At 35.1% G+C, this 23,789-nt stretch overlaps 1 protein-coding gene across 2 annotated transcripts in view; it reads left to right on the top strand.

The window, feature by feature from the left end:
* cltca (clathrin, heavy chain a (Hc)) overlaps positions 1 to 23,789 on the top strand; it is a 58,497-nt gene that overhangs the window by 30,080 nt on the left and 4,628 nt on the right. For both annotated transcript variants that reach the window (NM_001005391.3, XM_087268860.1), the window contains 22 exon segments: positions 216 to 416; positions 3,126 to 3,278; positions 3,364 to 3,486; positions 3,641 to 3,778; positions 5,578 to 5,742; positions 5,840 to 6,020; positions 10,402 to 10,565; positions 14,010 to 14,135; positions 14,215 to 14,357; positions 15,351 to 15,585; positions 15,668 to 15,790; positions 17,040 to 17,185; positions 17,761 to 17,944; positions 18,205 to 18,397; positions 18,487 to 18,644; positions 19,279 to 19,551; positions 19,641 to 19,808; positions 20,472 to 20,621; positions 20,782 to 20,913; positions 20,987 to 21,097; positions 23,417 to 23,587; positions 23,673 to 23,789. The exon segment at positions 23,673 to 23,789 is cut by the window's right edge and continues 105 nt beyond it. In NM_001005391.3, coding sequence (NP_001005391.2) covers positions 216 to 416; positions 3,126 to 3,278; positions 3,364 to 3,486; positions 3,641 to 3,778; positions 5,578 to 5,742; positions 5,840 to 6,020; positions 10,402 to 10,565; positions 14,010 to 14,135; positions 14,215 to 14,357; positions 15,351 to 15,585; positions 15,668 to 15,790; positions 17,040 to 17,185; positions 17,761 to 17,944; positions 18,205 to 18,397; positions 18,487 to 18,644; positions 19,279 to 19,551; positions 19,641 to 19,808; positions 20,472 to 20,621; positions 20,782 to 20,913; positions 20,987 to 21,097; positions 23,417 to 23,587; positions 23,673 to 23,789 — 3,555 coding nt within the window.

Raw genomic sequence — 23,789 nt, 5'->3', positions numbered from 1 at the left:
ATGCAATGTTAATATGGCACAGCCTTATCACCAACACAAATCTGTGCACACATTTTCCCCCCCTTGCTTAATGTTAATTGCATTATTTATAAAACTCACTTTGCAATAGAAATCAGCATTTTAATCTGTAATCAAGTGTAGTTGCATAAATTAGGACAGAAGTTTTATGGTATCATTCACTTGACTGATTTCTCATCTCTCCTCGTTTATCTCAGGGTATCCTGCGCACCCCTGACACCATACGCCGGTTCCAGAGTGTCCCGGCTCAACCAGGCCAGACGTCCCCACTGCTGCAGTATTTTGGGATCCTCCTGGACCAGGGCCAGCTCAACAAGTTTGAGTCTTTGGAGCTCTGCAGACCCGTCCTTCAGCAGGGCCGCAAACAACTGCTGGAGAAATGGCTGAAGGAGGACAAGGTATGTGAAGGATGTTTATCTACACACACACTCACAAGAGCCTCTTCCTTTCTCTCTCTCTCTCTCTCTCTATGTGAGTGTGTGTGTGAGAGATCTAGGGAACAGGGTGTGCTCTTGTTGTGATTCTTGTTCACAAACAAAATGTGGCTCCATATTTTTGTACTGTAGGAAGGGTCTGTGTGAAAACAGGCTGCGAACGACTGTTTGTGTGTGTCTGTTATCTAAGATGTTTGCTTTAGATGTGATGTCATGTGTTTGCTATGTGGTATGAGGGCTGTTTAGGTTTTTTACGTCTAAAGCACGAGGGGTTTCGTTCCAGCCTGTTTCTTTTTCCCCAATCTCCACTTAAAATATCTGAAAATGTTTTTTTTTGTTTTGTTCTCATAGTCTCAACAAGCAGTGGCTTGGTTTATTGATTATACTGACGGGATTGTTGTTCCACTACCATGATTTATTTGGAGGGTTGAGGAACATGAGCTTTTGCTTAGTTCTGGAAAACATTTTAATGGAATAAATACCAAAAAAAAAGTTGTTTTGCATTTAATTTGACTTTGCAATTCAACCTAGTGTTTCTGTCTTTAAAAAAAAAAACTGTGTGTGTGTGTATGTATATATATATGTATATATATATGTATATATATATATATATATATATATATATATATATATATATATATATATATATATATATATATATATATATATATATATATATCATGTATTATATGTATTAAATTTATCTTAAACTGCATGTAAAGAATTGTAGTGTTAAACAAAAATCGATGCTGCGTCCCAATTTATACTACGATTTGTACTATGCCCTAAAAGCATGTACTTTTTTGTGAAGGAAAAGTATATAGCTTTGAGTGTGTAACAGAACCTTATGCAAGCTTTGGGACATACTATTTCCTCGTTATCAGATTGTCGTGCTGCTTAGTTATGAGCCCTGTCAATCATCGACACATCATCCACATTTCTGTCATATTTAATTTCCTACCTTATTGGAGAAGCAGCAGCAGGTTAATCTCCTATTCACGAGTCTTTCATGCAAAGAAGTCTTTAGATAATTATGCATTTATACGTTAATGTCCAAACACATCTTTATAGAAGTTCAGTATGGTTGTTGCAGATGAAATGTAACACAGAAAATGCTATTTAAGTATTTTCCAGCTAGATATTAATTAACAGTCATGCAAACATCTTTCCGAAGCCTCTGCTTGACGGGTGCTCTTGTGTGTTCACAATGTTTGTAGTTGATTTACACTTTTCACCCGCTTTTGAAGTTCCAATCAAATTTATGTAAAATGCGCAATGTACTGTGGGCAATATCAGCGGTTACACTATGGACGCTTCTACACTTAAACTTTTTACCAGAAATAGTAAACCATCCAGGAACCTGTGGCGTACTCTTTTCTACATACTATGGTTTAGGACATGCATCGCATAGGATAGTATGCAAATTGGGACGCAGCATTTTAGCTTTGAACTTTCAATTCATCAAGGACTCTTGAAAAATTTATATTGCCATTTCACAAAAATATTAAGCAGCATAACTGTTTTTTGACTTGTATAATAGTAAAAAACAATTGACAAAATAAATGTTGTTTAATTCAGCCTCAAAAGCTTTAAAGGATAAAGCTAAAAAGGATATAAAGATTAGTATCTTTGTTCAACATAAAGTATATGCTATAAATGCTTTTGTAATATTACAGAAGACTTGTATTTCAACTAACTGCTGTTATTTTGGACTGTTTATCAAGCATTAATGAAGAACTGTCACTTTTTACACACAAATATGAATCGGTACAACTGTTTTTAATATTTGTTACGAACCCTTTTTTTAATCAAATCAAGAAAATAATTAAGTCATGAAGGGAACGCAACATAAAGAGTACACATGAACTAAGTTGTCTAAATTATTACATTTATTACAACCAAAATAATCCAACAAATCATGTGTCACAACTAAATAAGAATGAATAAAGAATCAATAACTCACGTTCTCCAACAACATACAACACTAACCAAAGACTAAACAACCCAACAATTAACAAATTAGAGCAAAGTAAGACTTAAAGAAAACAAAACAGTAAATTAAAGAAACGAAAGAAGCTTGATGGCTGGCTGTGAAGTCTCCTCTGTCTCTGCTCAAGGATGGTCCGTATTTATAGCCAATTTCAATAAGCGCAACTCGCCGCAGGTGCGCAAAGGCGGACTCTATAGGAAACAAACAGTGAGTGACGTCATGACACACACGCAAGCACAGAGACGGGCACTAGAGAGAAAAGGCAACAGCCGTAACATATTGGTAATGAATAATAAAGTAACAGCGTATCAAATTAAGCTTTTAATTTGTTTAATGTAAACTCATACAATACCTTTCAAAAAATGTGAAAAAAATATTACCTTCATTAATCTATAATGCATTGAGTGCAAAAATGTTTTATATACATATTTATATATTTAAATGAATCCTATTATTTTGAACTTTCTCATCAAGGAATCCTGAAAAAGCAATAATCTTTTTCACAAAATTGTATAATAATAATAAATGTTTCCTGACGCACAAAATTAAAGTAACTTCTAAACGATCATGTTAACACCCCATAATTGCTTTACATCCTTTGTTTCTTAAATAGATCTTAAGAATTAAATGTCTGTGAGTTTGCTGCAATAAAAAAAATGTGACCATTCAATTATTCCATTCAGCTTGAATGCTCAGAGGAGCTGGGTGACCTGGTGAAGTCTGTGGACCCGACTCTTGCTCTCAGCGTCTATCTGAGGGCCAACGTACCCAACAAAGTCATTCAGTGTTTTGCAGAAACTGGCCAGTTCCCTAAGATTGTCCTGTACGCCAAAAAGGTCAGTATGTTTTCAAGTTCGATAGAAAAGACTTGTGTACCCAAATGAAAGTGATCTGAACGCACATTTCATTTGGTGGTTATAGGTGGGCTACACTCCAGACTGGATCTTCCTGCTGAGGAACGTGATGCGGATCAGTCCAGATCAGGGTCTGCAGTTTGCTCAGATGCTTGTTCAGGACGAGGAACCGCTGGCTGACATCACACAGGTCAGAGATGGAGCAGGAATAGAAGAGATGAAAGTGCAGTGGGAGGTTGAGAAGAAAGAAACTAGAGGAGGAGAATTTGGCATGATTTAGAAAGAAATCATGTTTGATGTGCTTTTAATGAATTTAAGCTTTTTTTTTTTTTTTGTTCTTCCAGATCGTTGATGTGTTTATGGAGTATAACCTGGTCCAGCAGTGCACTTCCTTCCTTTTAGATGCTTTGAAGAACAACCGGCCATCAGAAGGACCACTGCAGACCCGTCTGCTGGAGATGAACCTGATGCATGCACCACAGGTACATAATGCAGAAAAACACTGAAACACATCTGCGCACACTTTTTGTCAATTATTAATCAAATATAAAATAAACATGTCATTTAAACATGATTAAAATAGCACTCTTTCGAAAGCGGATAAAATGTCAAAGTTCCGTTCCAAGTGCACTGCATTTGAAATAAGCTGTATAAATGTAGAAAAGAAGCATAACATATTCTTGAAATCTGATGATACAGGGTTTCTGCAGGGTCTTAAGTGTCATTGTCTTAAATGCCAAAATCTAAATTTTAGGCCTTAAAAAGTCTTAAATTTACTGAAATGTTGTGTTATCGATCTTAAGTCTTTTGAAACGCGTCTTAATTTTCTTTTGTTCGTGTATTGCTACAAGGGTTAGGCCGATAGACGATGCCATCGTCCATCGCCGATGGCCAATAGACAAAACAATGCTGAGCTGGCATCGCTGATCCTCTGCCTCCTTCGCAAACCCGCCCGCGAAAAATACAAACTAAGGCCCTGTTTGCACTAATACGTCTTAGTATTAAAACATCTTAATATTAAAATATTAATTGTGCTGAATTATAATTTTTTTGATAAGGCAAATAAAAAATCTTTTCCATTTGAGAAATTACTTAGTGTTTAGCCCTTTATGAGTCTAAAATTCAACTTATGTTGGTCTTAAAAGTGTTACATTTAACTTTGTGAAACCTGCAGAAACCCTGTGATAATATATAAACCAACTGCCAAAAAGTAGTTGGGCTGTGATATCAAACTTTTCGCTACATGATTATATCGGGCAAAATGATTCACTTTAGCGATATTGTTACATGTATTGATATAAAAAAAAAGAACTTGTATATTTTGTTGGTTTATTTTTGTTTTTGACTCAAAAATCGCATAAAATGCACACACTCGGTAGAAAAGACTAAAATATCAACCGTTTTTAGACTATAACACTGGTACAAGTTTTATTTTTCAGTTTCGGAGAATAACAGCAATTTTACTTTTTAGTCCTTACATTTTTAAATGGAAGTAAAATTTAATTCACATCAATCAGATGTTTAAATGAACTACCTTCAGAGAACTGATCTGCTTTATCACAATAGGGCAGAAATATTTATTTTATATTTATTCAATACAGTGACAAATGCAGTGTTAAGCATTCTATTTTAAATTTGCGTTATTCTTGTAAAAATGTCCAAGATGACTTCAAGAACACTGACAAACCAAATGCAGTTGCAATCATGTGTTAATTCTCAGTTAAAACATCTCTACATGCTTTTTATTCAGCCAGAGTTAAAGCTAACATCCACATAAGGGCTTAACATGCTTTTGACAGATTTGTTTGCCTACCTTGTTTCGAGACTTCCGGTGTCATTCACTTCCATTGATTTTAGACGTTAAAAACGGTTGGTTATGCTGCTTAATGATGCAAACTTGTATTTTCTTATTATTATTCTTTTTATGAATAGTCACAAACACACTTGTGTAGAGCAAGTAATTTTACCGTTTACTGACATTTATTTTTCCTTGTCATTTCTCCTATAGGCAACTAAATAAGACTAAAACAATCGCAAAATACAAACACACTTCCGCATTGCAGAATACAGTCATTAATCTTGTGCTTTTGCCATGCCACTGCCTGAATCTCAGGTTGTTTTATAATTGTTATTCTCAACATGTCCAGTTGTAATGTTGGCTAATATGTAATTACTGTGGTCAGCATTGTCCAAAATAAAAAACAGCAACACCCCAGTCCTCATCATCGCATTAGTTATTTTACCATTAGTCACTATTTTCAAGCACAGTGGTCTCTTACAGGTTGCAGATGCCATCCTAGGAAACCAGATGTTCACCAACTACGATCGTGCCCACATCGCCCAACTGTGTGAGAAAGCAGGACTTCTTCAGAGAGCTTTAGAGCATTACACCGACTTGTATGACATCAAACGGGCTGTCGTGCACACACACCTGCTCAACCCGGAGGTACACAACAAGTCTTTACATTCATGCCCAATTAAAGTGCAACCACCTGCCTTTTCCTTTTGTTTCTCATGGTATTGGTCTCTGCTAATGTCTGCAGTGGCTGGTCAACTACTTTGGCTCTCTGTCAGTGGAGGACTCTCTGGAGTGTCTGAGGGCCATGCTGTCTGCTAACATCAGACAGAATCTCCAGATCTGCGTCCAGGTGGCGTCCAAGTATCACGAGCAGCTGAGCACACAGTCCCTCACCGAGCTCTTTGAGTCGTTCAAGAGTTTTGAGGGTAAGAAGTAGATCCAGCATGATTCAATTATTCTGTCTGTGTTATTGTCTGCTATCATGCAAAGCTTTCACATTCAAGGAAATGTAACTAAAAGGAAACATTTTAGTTTATTTTGCAATTTTGTAGGTTTTTCCAAATAAGATTTTTATGCACTTTAGTCTTTTTTTTTGTTTTGTTTGTTTTAAAGTTAAAATAAAAGTAGAAAATTTAAATATAAATTAAATGATCAGAAATGGTTCATGTTTATTCACGACCAAAAACATCATCTAATTGACCCTTCGCTAAGGCACACCCCAAAACTGCCACACACCAATCGTGGCTTAGCAACCATAGCTACGTTCAGGAGGTCTGTCAAGCTTTCGAGCGAGAGAAACAAGACAAATGGTTGTGCATATGGATTGTGCAAATCTAATACCCGGCAAGTTTGGACGGGGTGTTTTTTTTTTTTTTTTTGCCTTTCCAAAACCTAAAACTCAAGGGAAGAAATGCCAGCATGGATCAAGCTCTGTCAGGGGCACTTAAAGAGTGGGGTTAAGTTGGTTTTGTTTTGATATTCCTGACACATTCCGTGATAGACAGCAATAACTCACACACCTCTTGCCCTAAATAGATCTAAACTGTTTCCTACAAAAATACAAAGCAGGTTATGTTTCCCAGCTGTCTTTTTTTTTCTTTTTTTTTTCGCTTCATATCATGAGCACTGCTCTGTTTTAAGCCAGGGGTGTTCAAACTCAGTCCTGGAGGGGTGGTCTCCTGCTGAGTTTATCTTCAACACACTTGCCAGGAAGTTTCTTGTATATCTATTAAGAAATTGATTCAGGTGTGTTTGATTAGGGTTGTAGCTAAACTCTCCAGGACACCGGACCTCAGGGATCGAGTTTGGACACCCCTGGTTTAAGCCCTCGTAATAGCTGTAAGAGCAAGCACAGTCCAGTCATTTTTTTCATCTGTTTCAAGCTATAAATATTTGAAATTACATATCAACAGGATGTGATCACAAACTGAGCACTTCGGATCACCTGCAGCTATTTCTCAGTAATGTATAACCCCCATGTCAAAGCTACAATTCACCAACGTTTTCAGCGACTAGAAATTTAGTCACTGGTCACATTGTTATAGCGGGTTAGTGTCTGCTTTTATATGTGGTGTCGGATTAATATTTACTGGTAGGGAAAATCTATTTGTTCACATCTGCTATTTATACCTTGATTTGCATTTCAATTGAATATTTTTTTCCACTTAACTGCAAATAAGAATAGAAAAAGTATAAAAAGCACAGTTCATTGATGCTTTATTTGGCACAAATCCATCAATTTCGGCTTTTTGGCTGTTCTTTCTATAAATGAATTATGTAGAAGCACTGTCCATGCGTGTTTCCTCTTCGGTTAGTAACACTATATTTCTTTGCGCAATAATAGTCTATCAGGCTACCAATCTTCAGCCAATCAATCGGAGCATACCTATTATTAAATTAAATTCGATATAAAAAATAATATTTCAGTTACTGCACCTGAATACTGTCAGACTCTAAAAACAATAAACTTTTATTTCAATTGTATCTTTTTATTTTGTTTAGTTCCTTATATTTTATTTAGATGCACTTCTCTATAGAATCATCCAAACCTATCTAAAATTATAATTTTTTTTCCATTTAGAGATATTCAAGTCATCTAGTGTAATTCTTATCGCAATATATATTGCAGAATAACAATATATCGCAATGTTAGAGTTTTTCCAATAATGTGCAGCCATACTTTAAAGACTACATTGTTTGGCTATCACATATATTTTGCTTTATATATTTCTCTATTTGTTTGACCCTTTAAATAACATAAAACAAAAAGAAAATAGTAAAAAAAAATTTAGTGTACATTTGGTTCCTGAAACCTCTCAAAGAACATTTAATTTTTAGTTTTAATGATAAACTGTTTGCAAAAGGTCAACCAGTATTTAAAATGACCGTTAAAGGGTTAAATTGATTTTCAAAGCTAAATGCAGAAATTTGTTATCGAATGACTTCTCAAAATAAATCCTTATGTGATAATCACAAACCACTGTAAGGTTCACAAAGTTTATTCAAAACCAATAAAACATTGAATCAACCATACATTTCTCCTCAAAATATAAATCCCACCAGGAGTTTACATTGCCCATGTAGTTTCATCTGATACATCTGGCAGACCTAACACTTCTCTTGGCAGACGCTGCCAGAAAACAATTCTTGGGTCTATTTAAACTTGTACATAAACACTCGTGGTCACTCTGCTGGTCGCCTTTCATAGTGCAGACACAATTTGACTGGTATCTTGGCCGTATAATAGCTCTGTTCGGAGTGTGGAGCAGCATGTAGCCTTCCGTTCTGGGCAAAGTAGGACAAAAGGTTTTGGCAATCAGAGAAGGCAGCAGCACCGGGCCTGCGGCCACCCACAATCCCTCAGGCTTTTCACATGACTGCAAGAGTAAGAGTGCTTTAGACAACAAGCTCGATTTTAATGGAAACGCAATGCTCATGCAAATGTAGCGGTCTGATCCGTAATTTATAGGGTTTGTGCACCCTGTCATCATTTACTCACCAACATGTTGTTCCAAACCGGTTTGGGTTTCCTCCATGAAACACAAAATATTTGAAAACAAGACTGTGCTGGAAAATAGGGAAAAAAATTGACATGGATATCAGCGTACTTCCCCTGTCGATTTGATTACATTAAGAGGTGTAATCCTTTATTCTATTAAGAGTTGTCTAAAGTGTTATGTTTAATTATATGTATACAGCATAATTCTGTTTAACCTGCACTAGGGCTGCATAATATTGAAAAAAAATATATAATTTTAATTTTGCCAAATATGATACGATCCAGGATTAACATCTATGTTGATTCTGGAACAAAGTTTTTGTTCGAAAATGTAACCCATACCTATTCCCTACCTCTAAACCCAGCCATAACTGTAAATTATTCCCAATATCAGAGGGGAATAATAGTTGAATAACAATCATGTAGAAGTGCATAAGCCTAAGCTTAACATAAACTGTAAATGTATTCCTTAATTTCTCATTGGCTGATTGGATTGTTGTACCAGCATCAACATAGATTTTGATCCAGGAACATGTCCTACTTGGTGAAATCATGTTGGTTGATATTTTTTTCTGCAATTCTCTTAAATTGAATTGCTTTATTTGAAAAATGTATTCATTTAATAGTCTAATTGGCATTATTCTGGAAGATTATAGGGATTATTGTGTATTATTATTGGGAAGATAGGAGTAAAATGTTTTACCTCGCGGTATATGCAGGTACAGAAATTTACTCAAATGTTAAATAACACCCACTGTATAGTCTTCATTGTATAAATAATTCAATAAATGCATCTTTGTTAGAGTTACAATCAGTAATTGATTCTGGCAATTTCATGTGCCTGAATACTTAGTCACGGGCTGTAAAAACACATACAATGGTAAACTTTCACTCCTTTTAGGTTAAACTCTTTAGTTACTGCAAAAATCTTATGTTCTGAACTGTGGCACCTAGTAAAATGTAATGGCAATATATAAACTTCCTGCGATGTGACTATTGCAGATGTACACATTGCGATATCGATGCTGAAATGATATATTGTGCAGCCCTAATATGTCAGGTTTAAAATTCTAGAATAAAACTATCAAGTTTGGTGTCTTTAAAAAAAAACCTCCCAATTGGAATCTACAGACACAAATTGATAGGTGTGCGACAAAAAAAGAACACAAGTAAATTTTTCTGTGACTTCTTAACATTAGATTAAACTTTATTAAAGCCCAGAATTTCAGAACTGCATGAACGGTTTTAACCCACAGTGTCTCATGTTATGATAATGTAGTAAAACGATAATCACAAGTAATAATGTTCACAAATTAAGCTTTTTCGACAGCATTTGTGGCCTTATTATATGTATTTAGTTTTTTAAAATCCATATTGGTAAGAAGGTTTCATTTCTTCAAATTTTTATACTTTGCATTGTACTTTTGGGATTGTCAGGACTGGAAGGTATAGGTCACCCAAAAAAAGAAAATTACCCTTCGTTTCTTTTCCCTCATGTGCTTTTAAACCTTTAAAAGTTTTTTCTTTTGAACACAAAAGAAGATATTATGAAGAATGCCAGTTGTTTGCTGGCATTGACTTCCATAGTATATTACTATGAAAAATACCTATTTTTCGACATGAATAAAAGCTTTTAAGAAGTGAAGGGGAGGTTAAATGATGGCAAAATGTTATTTTTGGGCAAACTATTTCTTTTAAATGACAAAACAGCACTATAAAAGTATCTAAAGGTCTATAAAGCTCAAACCGCAACCAGACGTCTGTCCAGTAAAAGTCAAGTGTCATTTCTCGTTCTCTTCTGCTTGCAGGCCTCTTCTACTTTCTCGGCTCAATCGTAAACTTCAGCCAGGACCCAGAGGTGCATTTCAAGTACATCCAGGCCGCATGCAAGACGGGCCAAATCAAAGAGGTGGAGCGCATCTGTCGGGAAAGCAACTGCTACAACCCTGAACGTGTCAAGAACTTTCTCAAGGTACTGCCAAGACTCTGTCAGTGCAACCAGACTAGAAATGATCCATAGCCAACCACAAAAAGCACATTATATTCTCTAGTTTCTCATCTGTTAAAACTCTTTCCATCTTTTCCCCTTCATTACATTTCCTGTTTTGTTCACTTCTACCGATCTGTCTTTTGTTATTTAAGTACAAGCCATTTGCCTTTTCAGATGCAAGTGGTTTTCTTTTTGGAAAAAACAATGTTTTTTTTTTTTTTTTTTTTTTTTTTGTTTATTAGTCCCAAAAAGATTTTGGGTTTGGTGTAAGTTCCAGTAGGAATATTTGTGGTATTTTCATTTATCAGATTAAAATTAAACTTATTGCAAGTCACAACAAACTGTGTCTTATAATGCAAGAAGTCTGTATATAAACAAGCCACAAGTAATACTGTTTACATATAAAGCTTTTTCAACAGCATTTGTGGCATAATGTTGTTTGTAAGACTTACACCTGTTGTTGCTTTATTTTATTTTACAATTCATTTCAAATTTAAATTAAATCTATTTTATTCTTTGTATTAGTTTTTTGTAATCAGCATTGGTGAGAATGTTTGTTTAATTTCTTGAAATTTCACCATTCAAATATTCTGAAGTAGACGTTTTACTGTAAAACAAACTTTTAAACCAATTTTCCTCGGACACAAATATGAGAAGTCTTATCCTTTGACCCTTATGTTGATTTCGGTTCATTGTTTTATCGTCAATATCATGACATAAGATTGCGGATTTACAAAATCCAATACACACTAGATTCTCCTTTTAACAAATAACCCAATATAAATCAGGCAGCTGATTCTAGTGTATTTTTTCTAGTTTTTAGCATCTCACTTTCACTCTTTTGTCCTGATGGTGGTTGTTATTATCTCATCTCCTGTGCTTTACGTTGTACTTTTGGGATGGTCAGGACTTGAATCAGGTAAATTCACCCTAAGCACTACAAGCCTCCCTTTTAATTTATTCCCTTTTTCTCTTTTTTTTCGTCACCCCTTCTTTTCTCCCAGTGCTCAGTATAGAAGGATTAATACTGGGATTGGTGTGTGCCCTGCACATACAGGGAAGAACAGCCCTCTCTCGGCCTGGGGGATGAACACAGCGAGTGTCCAGGCTCAGATCGATCCTGTGGTTTTTGTGGTTGTGTGTCGACGTGTGTTTGGCTGTGGTTGATTTGTGGTGAAGCATAATTATACTCTGCCAGCTTAGATGGTGGATCTGGAGAGCCTAGTTTTCTGGAATGAGTTTGAGACTTGTTTAAATGTGCGTTCCATTTGATATTTAGTGGACTTTTGAAGTGGAATTTACATAGAATTGTGCCATCTACAATGAGATTCCTTTCTTCGCAGGACGCTTTGTAGGGTATAAGAAAAGGGAGCATTAAAACAAAACTTCACGTTAAGTAGAGATAGAAATTTACTCGCCAGTCATTGAGCAAGTTTGAGTAAAATAACACCACTGAGGCTCCAGTATTGTTGTTATTTAATAATTCCAGATGAGTGTTACTTGTTTGCAGATTTAAAGTGCAGGCAACAGGTAATTTAAATGAAAATGCATGATTAGAGTTAAATAAGATAACACATTTCATGCAACCACATTGTTTATTTTAATATTAAACACCACAGCAGACATGTTTAGTATTCATAATGGATAAATTTAATGCAAGTTTTGTTGTTAATTAAATTAACCACAGACTATTATTTTATTTGATAGTCATTAATATATTTTTTATAAAGATGTATAATATATTTATTTACGTTATACATTATTACAGAGTTTTATTTTGTCATCAAATCTTAAACTCATATGCATGACATTGTTGAATTATTTGGGTTTTATTTAACTGGTTCTTTCATATTTATAATAGTTATTTTTATGTTTTCATAAAAGTTTTTACTATTTAAGCTATAAATTTCATCACTGTTTTTTAATTTAAATGATCTTTTCTAGTATTCACATTTTGTAGTATATTATTTAGTTAGTTTTTTATAGTTTTTATTGCTTTACGATCTACTTTTATTATTAAATATTTACAATATTCGAACTGTAAATTACTACTTTGGGTTTAGAAAGCTAGTTTTTGTTATTTTTTTCTTATTTCTTGTTTTCTGATTATTTTAATAACTAATAACTTGTTTTATTGCTTTAATATTAACTCTTAAATAATATATATATATATATATATATATATATATATATATATATATATATATATATATATATATATATATATATATATATATATATATATATATATATATCTCCATGGCTTGAGTTTTCTTTGGATGTGATGACATTGCAGGGTTTTCTGAATGAGAATTATAGAGAAGTTAGGGAACCGTGAACACTGTAGAGAGTCAGGACATGTCGAATGGAACGCACCACAAGTGTAATTCTGTTCTGTTTAAGACTTCACTGCCTCTGTAGTTTGTAGACAAACTTCATGTTTTGAAGGTTGTGGAGGTCGATCTGTGGAGTGTTTTGTACAATCCCAGTTCATTAATCCTGTATGTGTTGTAAACTGCGTTGTGTGGCAGAAGAATAGTTCCATGTTGTAGCCGGTAGGGGGAGCAGTCATGCCATCTCAAAGTCTGAGATGATTCAAGCTTTGTGTTCAGTTTTTTAAACCACTAACCACACAATTCTTTTAAAAAACATCTTTTGTGGACTACTGAAATGCCCTTTAATCTTGTTTAGTACATTGTACATTTGTCATAGTTAAATGTCTTTTATATGTTTATATTTGTTGTATTATGTCTTTAAATTATTTTGTTTTTTTATTCTTAATCTTTTAAGTCTTTGTTAATTAAATATTTAGCGGTTTTTATAGGACTATTTTTTTTTTGTTAGTTTGACTAACTTTACCTTTCACAATTTTTATTGTTTTTTTTATGAACTTTACTTTTTGTTTTAATATTAAATTTAGTAAACATTTCTAATTATTAAATACATGTTAGGTTTTTATTCAATGTGTTTTTATTGTTTTCATATTTATCTTTCCAATTACACATTAGTATTTCCATTTCAAGTTAATTAAATGATTGGATTTTATAGAACTAGTTTGGTATTGTAATAGTTATACTTTTTAAAAATGATAAATTCCTACGTAGGTTTTTTATTGACTTATGTACCTAATGTTTACCTATCTTGTTTAACAAAAAGACTTTTGTTTTTTTGACATTCTTTATTTATTAACAGTAGTTTTTTTTTTTTTGTAGAATTTATCATAAGTGATTTTACTTTAACAACTAAAGCCAAATCTGCTTTATAGACTTGAATTTTGTTATCCATTTGCTAAAACTAATAATAGTTTACTTTAAGTACAAACTAATATTTCATTTTTTTGTCTTTAAAATTGTTGAGAATGGAGACAATTTCTTATCTAATGGCTTCTGATGTGATCTTTTTGTCTCCTCGTCATTTGACCAACAGGAAGCTAAACTCACTGACCAGCTGCCTCTCATTATTGTGTGCGATCGCTTCGACTTCGTCCACGACCTTGTTCTTTACCTGTACAGAAACAACCTGCAGAAGTACATCGAAATCTACGTCCAGAAGGTGAGCAACCTTCAGTTACTGCTCAACATTGCCTCTTTAACCAAGCACTGAACAAACAAATGACAATTTGCACTTGTAGGTAAACCCAAGCCGTCTGCCTGTGGTGATTGGAGGTCTGCTGGATGTGGACTGCTCTGAGGATGTCATCAAAAACCTGATCCTGGTTGTACGGGGACAGTTTTCCACCGATGAGCTGGTGGCAGAAGTGGAGAAGAGAAACAGGTAAAATTGTTGCTTCTAAACACCCAATATCAAGCCAAAGATTAACAAAACGAAGCACTCATGAGGATCTTGGATTCAGAAGTACTCCATGATGGTTCAGTTTATTTTTGGTGATGTTTGTGTACCTCATAAGAGTTTCCAGATGAAGTTTTGATTGCACAAGTAAACAAACAGCAGTAGCTGGATTGTTTAACAACCACGCATGCAATCGCAATATAGTGTGTAGCCATTTTCAAGTTAATTTTTGTTTGGGTAAAACACAGTGGATGACTGGAGAGCAAAAATCTTATATAACAATTTAGATGGGATGAGTTTTAAACTCCCCCCTAAGATCAAAATACATGTTTGTGTTAAGTGTGTTAGTGTATGTTTGTCTTTTAGAGCAGTAGTTCATACAAAACTGAAAATTACCTATGAGTAGGCCCACACGGAATCTGCGCGCACAGAATTCCGCAGAATTTTTGCAGAATTCCGCAGATTTTCAGCCCATCATTAATTCTGTTTATTTACTTGAGCAATTGTGTAAATCTGAATTTATTCAGTTTTTTATTAATTAATTTATTACTTTTTATTTCATATATTAAGGTTTTAGTTATGATACTCCGCTGGATACTGCCAAAATAATTTTGCAGAAATCCGCAGATTTTTACCAAAATTCTCTGCAGAAATAGCAAAAAACGTTCGCAGATTCCATCTGGCCCTGTCTATGAGTTTAATTCTTCTGTTGAACACAAAAGAAGCGATTTTGTCAAATGCTTGGACCCATCGACTTCAATTGTAGGAAAGGAATAATATGGAAGTCAGTAGGTACTAGCTAACAACATTTTTCAAAATGTCTTTTTTTTGTGTTAACAAAAGTTTTTTTTTTCTGTTATTTTAACCCAATGTTTACCTCCCTGTTTACATGTTTCAGTTGAAATTAAGTTGCACATTGAACTAAGCTGCACATCGAAAGACGCTTTAGATGACTTTTACATGTTTTCACTTTTGTAGACTGAAGCTGTTGTTGCCCTGGCTGGAGTCTCGTATCCACGAGGGCTGTGAGGAGCCAGCTACCCACAATGCCCTGGCCAAGATCTACATCGACAGCAACAACAACCCAGAACGCTTCCTGCGGGAGAACCCATACTACGATAGCCGCGTGGTGGGGAAATACTGCGAAAAACGAGACCCTCATCTGGCCTGTGTGGCCTATGAGAGAGGAACGTGTGACCAGGAGCTGATCAACGTCAGTAACGCTTCAGCATGCATGAGCTTAAGTGCAGCCATTCAGCATGAGAATTGATCTTGATTTTGATTTTTCTCTACAGGTTTGCAATGAGAACTCGCTGTTCAAGAGTTTGTCCCGCTATCTGGTGCGCCGCAGGGACCCTGAGCTATGGGCCAGTGTGCTTCTGGAGACCAACCCCTTCAGGAGGCCCCTTATTGACCAGGTACACAAATATGTTACATTCATCTCTTACAATAGATTAACATGGCTCATGCAGAAACATAATGATTATTCATCTCTTTCTATTCATTATTGGTGAAATGGACTATTTGCTGAATTAAATAGAATTTATTTATTATGACCAATAAACTTCTCCATCTGGAATTGACTTGAGTTTGTTACAATGCATTTTGTTATTTTAAATAATAATAAATAATAATAGTAATTGGGAAGAAATTACCAAGGTTTCTGCTGGGTCTTAAAATGAATTTCAAAAACTAAATTTTAGGCCTTAAAACGTCCTAATTTCACTGAAATATTGTCTTGTAGGTCTTAAATCCTTTTAAACAAGTTTTGATTTTCATCTATATCCATGTCTCCAATCAACATAAGTTCATCTCAAAAACACTTTCCATTTACCAATATGTTTTGAGGTTTTTTCTAAGTTATGTTAAAAATATCCTTGTATACAACAAGGGTTTACTTGTTTTGACACATTATTTAAAATATGTGGCAAAGAAATAACTAATTTGAATTTTTTTAGATGAGGCAAGTAAACCTTTTCCACAGGACAAACCGGGCCATTAGAAAAATCTTTAGTTTTAAAGTAAATTGAGAATAAAAGTTTATAGAAATTGACAAATGTATGAAAAGGTATATTATTATATACACAGTATTGTATATATAGCTATATTATCTGCAATTTAAAATGCTAATTAAGTTTGTTGTTAAAAAAATTAAGTGTATGTTTTTATAAATAGATCTAAATCATATACACACTTTAGAACCACACTGCAAGAAATAGGTCATCTAAATTGTTTTTGCCCCACACTTTTACTTGTATTTGAATACTTTGAATTTGTACATGCTTATTTTATTATTTGTTTATTTTTTATTATATTTATTTATTTATTTATTTTTATTTTTTTTGCAGATATAGAGTATTCTTTGAAAATTCATTGGTGTTTATAGCCCAGTATAAGACTGGAATTTCTTTCATAAAGGTGTTAAAGACTTAAATTTGACTTTATGAAACCTGCAGAAACCCAAGTTAAATGCATTTAATATAAAGGACATTTATTATATATTTATTTATATAATAGATTTTTTCAAATGGGCTGCATCAGTTTTCATTTGTTTTTATACAAAGCAACGTACAAATTTGGTAAAGATTTGTTTGTATATATGTAATAAAATTAACACACAAACACACTGATGGGAATGTGCTGTTGAAGTAGTTATGTGTGTTTTAGGTGGTGCAGACAGCCCTGTCAGAGACTCAGGACCCAGAGGAGGTGTCAGTCACAGTGAAGGCCTTCATGACTGCTGACCTGCCCAATGAACTCATTGAGCTGCTGGAAAAGATTGTCCTGGACAACTCCGTCTTCAGTGAACACAGGTGCAAAAGCTTAAATATTTTCCAGCATATCAGCAGTTGGAATGGAACATTATTATTGTGTGCAGTTTTATTTAGAGCATTGCCCAAACTTAAATTGCAATTTAAATTAAATTGTTGTATCAGCAACATTTGGTATTTAGTATTTGTCTTTCCTAACAGCTGTAAGTTAAGTAATTTAGTTCTGTTTATTTAGTTATTGCGAAGACCGAGCTCAAAACATAATTACATATTCATTTAAATAATGACACAGTCTGCAATTTAACACTAAATGATGAGGGAAAAATTCTTTTCCATAATAATATCAGAAACTTTATACATGACTGCATTCATTTTTATGGCTGCTCAAAAAAGGAAGTATTATATAGTATTAATAAAAGCTGGACATACTCCATTCGCCATATTGTCATTTTCATATGACCTACCAATATCGAAAAGAGCTTTATTAAAAACATCAGAGTTTTCATGACAGAAGTGTTCACAGAGAAATGACAGTGATCGGACAAAAACAAAGATGATAAAGGAATTAAAACTATAAATGGGGTTTAACTGACTTCCAATCTTCATCCCATACCCAGAAACCTGCAGAACCTGCTCATCCTAACAGCCATCAAAGCTGACCGTACTCGGGTCATGGAGTACATCAACCGCCTGGACAACTATGATGCCCCAGACATCGCCAACATCGCCATCAGCAGCGAGCTGTTTGAGGAGGCCTTCGCCATCTTCAAGAAATTCGATGTCAACACCTCTGCAGTGCAGGTTTGCTCTTCAGCCTCAATATTTATACTAGATATCAGCTTATTATTAAAAGCGTTTTTTAATAGTATGTAATATTACAATATTTATTAATATCTCGAATTGTATCTTTATATTTCATTTTCATTTTAGCTAATGTTTATTATTTTAGTTTTGATACTATAATATTATCTTTATTTTAATAGAATATTTATAATTGCTTTTACTTTTTTATTTATTAAACAGCAGTTAAAGAATGAGCTAATGCATCTTGTCATCCTCAGGTTCTGATCGAGCACATTGGTAATCTGGACCGGGCGTATGAGTTTGCGGAGCGCTGCAATGAACCTGCGGTGTGGAGTCAACTGGCCAAGGCTCAGCTTCAGAAGGGTCTCGTCAAAGAGTCCATCGACTCCTACATCAAAGCTGATGATCCTTCAGCTTACATGGAAGTGGTCCAAGCTGCTGACCAAAGTGGTGAGGCCTTTATCTAGTTCTCATTTTACATTTAGATGACTTTTCCCTCCCTCTAATTCTGTAGTTCATGACTTTATCACTTTGCTCAGGAAACTGGGAGGACCTGGTGAAGTTTTTGCAGATGGCCAGAAAGAAGGCCAGAGAGTCTTACGTGGAGACTGAGCTGATCTTCGCTCTGGCCAAAACCAACCGTCTCGCTGAACTGGAGGAGTTTATCAATGGACCAAATAATGCACACATCCAGCAGGTTAGACAAACATTTCTTTTTAGGATTTGCTTATTAATTATATATTATTGAGTCTTGTTTTTGTGCTGTTATTTGTATTTATGTGCATTTCTAGTTTTTAAGCTTATGATTTTTTTTGTTTCATTTATTACTTCTAAACTATTATTTGCTTTTTTTAATGAACATTTTTTTCCATTTTTGTTTTAATTTTTATTATCATTAGGGACCGAGCACCAAACGATGCAAGGCCCTATTGGAATTGCTCCGTTTATTATTTTTATTATAATTCTTGAAATATATTTCTGTTTAGCTTTATTTTCATTTGTTGAATTTGTTCATCTCAGTTTGTTAGATTTTTCCTCTAATACTTTAAAATATTAATTTTCATTTAATAACTTGTAAAATAACTAAACTTTCATTTAAACATTTCAATTTTCATTTTTGTTAACATTTTATTAATTTGTTCTTTTTTTCCCCTCCTTATTATAATTTATTAATCTAATGTTGATATATTTTTTCAACTATATTTTGAATTATTTTTCGATATCAAACCGTTTTAATGGTTTAGTTAATGACAACACTGGTGAATAAGACATCTGCAAAGTCTTTCATTGTTTGTTTATTGAAGTTGGCTTATTTTATTTGTCTCGGGCAGGTTGGAGATCGCTGCTATGATGAGAAGATGTACGAGGCGGCCAAACTTCTCTACAATAACGTCTCCAACTTCGGCCGCTTGGCTTCCACTCTGGTCCACTTGGGCGAGTATCAAGCCGCTGTCGATGGTGCCCGCAAGGCCAACAGCACTCGCACATGGAAAGAGGTTTGCTTCGCCTGTGTGGATGGAAAGGAGTTCAGATTGGCTCAAATGTGCGGCCTTCATATCGTGGTTCACGCAGATGAATTGGAAGAGCTCATCAACTACTATCAGGTAAGTTTAGCTTCCTCTGAAAAAAAAACAAAAAAACAAATGGTACAGCTTCAAGAAGTGGTAAAAGCTGAATTGATTTGTTTTTGTAGGACCGTGGCTACTTTGAGGAGCTGATCACCATGCTGGAAGCGGCGCTGGGGTTGGAGCGCGCTCATATGGGCATGTTCACAGAGCTCGCCATCCTCTACTCCAAATTCAAGCCACAGAAGATGAGGGAGCACCTGGAGCTCTTCTGGTCCAGAGTCAACATCCCAAAGGTACACTGCAGTTCTGAAGATGAGTGATCTTTCAGGATACATTTACATTGTATTTTTGCACAATGTTAGAGAATGTAAACAATCCTCGTCTGTTCTAGTTTTCAGTACGTTTAAAAAGTGTCATGCACAATACATGACTGAAACTGCACGTCAGAAGCTAAAAGTAGCTTGTAATTATAGGACAAAATTGTAGTCTATTTGCAGTAATAAATTAAACAAATTAAAATGGCATTAGATATAAACAACAATGCTAAATTTAATTAAAGCTAATTCTCAGACTACAGTTATCCCATCAGGTGGCCAAAGTCTTGATTTTGGTCCATCTACACTAAAACAACTCCAAAGTTTGTAAACTAAAACTGGGAACTGCAATGTTTCCAAAAGTCTCAAATTCTGGAAAGGTATGGACGAGTAACTGGGGCAAACATTTGAAGTTTTCAAGTGAAAATGAGTTTTATTAATGTAGCCTCAGTTGCTGGTTTTGATCATCTCTCGCTTGGTTCTGCTGAACAGCAGGTGTTCATCGATTTCTCCTCCAGCTTTAATTTAATTCAGCATGTAATCTGATATTCATTCTTGGTGTCATCTTTACTGTGCAGATGTTACAAAGTCTGTCTTCTTCGCTTCATGAATTTTATTTAATTTTTTTTCTGTCTATTTTAGGTTTTGAGGGCTGCAGAGCAGGCTCACCTGTGGGCAGAACTGGTTTTCCTGTACGACAAGTATGAAGAGTTTGATAACGCCATCATCACCATGATGAGCCATCCCACAGACGCCTGGAAAGAGGGACAGTTCAAGGACATCATCACCAAGGTACATTTTCAGTTAAAGACACTTGCAGTAAACTTCTTTCCGGTTCACATGTTCTCCCAGTGTTGTGAAAACTGCTCCAATTAAAATAAAATGATAAAGTATATGTAAGATGTAAAAACAACACTGAGAAATAATTTAAATGACTTCCTATATTCTTTAGGTGGCCAATGTGGAACTGTACTACAAAGCCATCCAGTTTTATCTGGAATTCAGGCCCTTGTTACTGAACGACCTGCTCATAGTTCTTTCTCCAAGACTCGATCACTCGCGAGCCGTCAACTTCTTCAGCAAGGTAAAGAAAAAAAGAGCACAAATACATGCTGAACTTTTGGACTTTTTAAAAATCAACTTGTCTGTTTTCTCAGGTTAAGCAGCTTCCTCTGGTCAAGCCTTACCTGCGGTCAGTACAAAACCACAACAACAAGTCAGTCAATGAAGCACTTAACAACCTCTTCATCTCAGAGGAGGACTATCAGGTACAAACTACACCATAAAGCAGTTTTCTGACACAGTACAGTTTCAGTTTTCATACAAGACCATTAGTGTATTTAGGCTGTTGTCGTTGTAAGACTTCATACACAGTAGTGACATCTATGGGTTGAGTTGATCAGATAATCAGAAAGTACATTCTGATGGATTGTAGGTGGATAAGATGGAACAGACATTTTGCAAATGGTAACTACATTATGGACTAACTAAACTTTGACATTACCTCAGATATGATGTGTTTTAAATGCATTTTTCATTAGGCAGAAATGGAGGCGAAACCGATTTGAGAGAAAATGATACAGGGAAAAAGGCAATAAAAAGTAGGCCTACAGCGTGGGAGTGTTTTAGCGTGGTCAACAAGTCATTGCATGCTTGGGCTGAACATGGGCTGTAGTTTGTGTGTTGCAATGACAGCAAAAGCAATGTTTTCATTACAGTATGAAGGGAGTAATTAAGCATGTTTTTTATTAAGGAAATGTAGGCTAATCTGGACAAACCAAACATGTTTCACAAATAAACATTCATTTAAAAGCAACTTAGGATAGCATATTATCATAGATAAGCACTGCACACATAAGGCTCTAGCATTAGTCACAGAATCTGCTGTCAAAAACAAAAGATCCACTAACATGATACTTAAAACACAGAAATTTAATATTTAACGTGCGCTAATACACTTATAATTGTTGCTGTAAATGATCAATCAGTCATGTTTGGCCTGTTCTAATCAGTCGGACCAGAAAAAGATATGTAGATTACTAAAGACTGCTAAAATAACAAATCAAGCAGAATAGAGCCTATTAAATTTAGTTTGTCAGAATATTACACCTTTTCCTGCTTACTAAGTCATTCTCTAAATGATTTTAGCAGCTTACATGTTTTTTAGTGGTTTATACAGCATAAATAAGCAGGACAATGCGTTCAGTGGTATATTACTGTGCTATCCATGATATCGGTTACGTTTCTATCAAGGCCGTCCATACAGGTAACTGATGAGGTTAATGAAAGCACTATATTCATAATCCAAGTGGCTGTTTACAAAATGTATTTTTCCAAAAATGGGAATGTTTTATATGAATTTTATCTATTTCTTTACATGGAAAATGGCTTTTTTGTAACAAATGCATAAACCTGATAACGTGTTATAAAGCGGAGGTTTTGTAAATGCCATTGGTATCATGCCCATCTAGACATCCAAAAATGACAGTCTGCAGGGAGCTGTAGATTAAAGGTAGTGTTATTATTGCTCGGTTGTTTGCTAACGATACATCAGCAAAGTGTGAGTTTACTTCATTACAACTAACAGCGGAGATGCATTGTATGCACATAGCGAATGCTTTTGTATTTTTTAGTTCTATCCCGCTATCATCCAGTAAAGATATTTTTAATCTTTCTATGAAGGGTGGCAATAAACATTAAAGAGCCGATCCTCCCTATTTGCAACCCATACCGCTGAACCACCAGGGGACGCCCCTTGCTCTTAAATGGCAATCTTTTCAGTGCTTTCACTTTATTTAGGCATGAAAACTTTTTGAAATAAAAATGGAGGGATTCCCCTCCTTTCCATCACAGGTGCCGTCACCCCTCCTTTGCAATCCTCAAAACAGTCAAGTAGCGGTGCTTGACTTTCAACTGACGTGCTCCATAGTGATAAAGATGTATCCAAACAGATTCTGTACATGTGATTTGAAGCAGAGCGAAAGTCTGGGTTTTGGGTGCATGTTTGAACAGACATATACACATAATAATAATAATAATAATATCTAAAGATGTCGATCTTGGTGGGTTTTCTTTCAAACACAACTTATTTTGTCCTAATTAAGCATAAAAAGTTAGGTAATCAATTGAATGCTTTCATTATAACGTTAGATTTGTGCATTTTTAAAGTGACACCTCTGTTATTTAATGTGATGAAACGAGATATGGGCATATCCCTTATTTTCACATCCAAATGTTGACAGATATGGGTTCTGTTTACTAAGGTCACCACATCAAATACTGGCTGGGGTATGTAAAACATAGTTTTTGGTTTTTACAAATGTGCAAATGCTGATCAGCATTGTCATGTAGGGAAAAACATTACTTTTTTTTCTTTTTTTGCTAGATTTTAGTTTGTTTGAAACTCAATATCAAATGAAAAAAAAAGGTGGATAGAAAAAAACAGATTCACGACTTCTAAGAATCGATATGAAATCAACATTATTTTTTAAATACAATATACAGAGAAGTTTGTTTGTTTGTTTTTTTGGCTCAGCACTACTGTTACAGTCTAATATCTCATAACCCATTCCCCCATCTTATCGCAGGCCCTCAGGACGTCCATAGACGCGTACGATAACTTCGACAACATCTCTCTCGCTCAGCGTCTGGAGAAACACGAGCTAATTGAGTTCAGGAGAATCGCTGCTTACCTCTTCAAGGGGAACAACCGCTGGAAGCAGAGCGTGGAGCTGTGCAAGAAAGACAAGCTCTACAAGGTGAACCTTCACTCCTGTTACTCAAGCAATCAGTAAATGTGCATCTAAACATGGCCTTGACAGATATGTGTGTGTGTTTTCTCAGGATGCCATGCAATATGCATCGGAGTCAAAGGACACAGAGCTGGCCGAGGAGCTGCTGCAGTGGTTCCTGGATGAGAATAAGAAGGAGTGTTTTGCCGCCTGCCTCTTCACCTGCTAC

Source organism: Danio rerio, chromosome 10 (genome assembly GCF_052040795.2).
Source record: "Danio rerio strain M-AB ecotype USA chromosome 10, GRCz13ab, whole genome shotgun sequence".
NCBI lineage: Eukaryota > Metazoa > Chordata > Actinopteri > Cypriniformes > Danionidae > Danio > Danio rerio.
The sequence above is the reverse complement of the archived record's forward strand: the minus strand, read 5'-3'. Positions and strand labels throughout refer to the sequence as shown.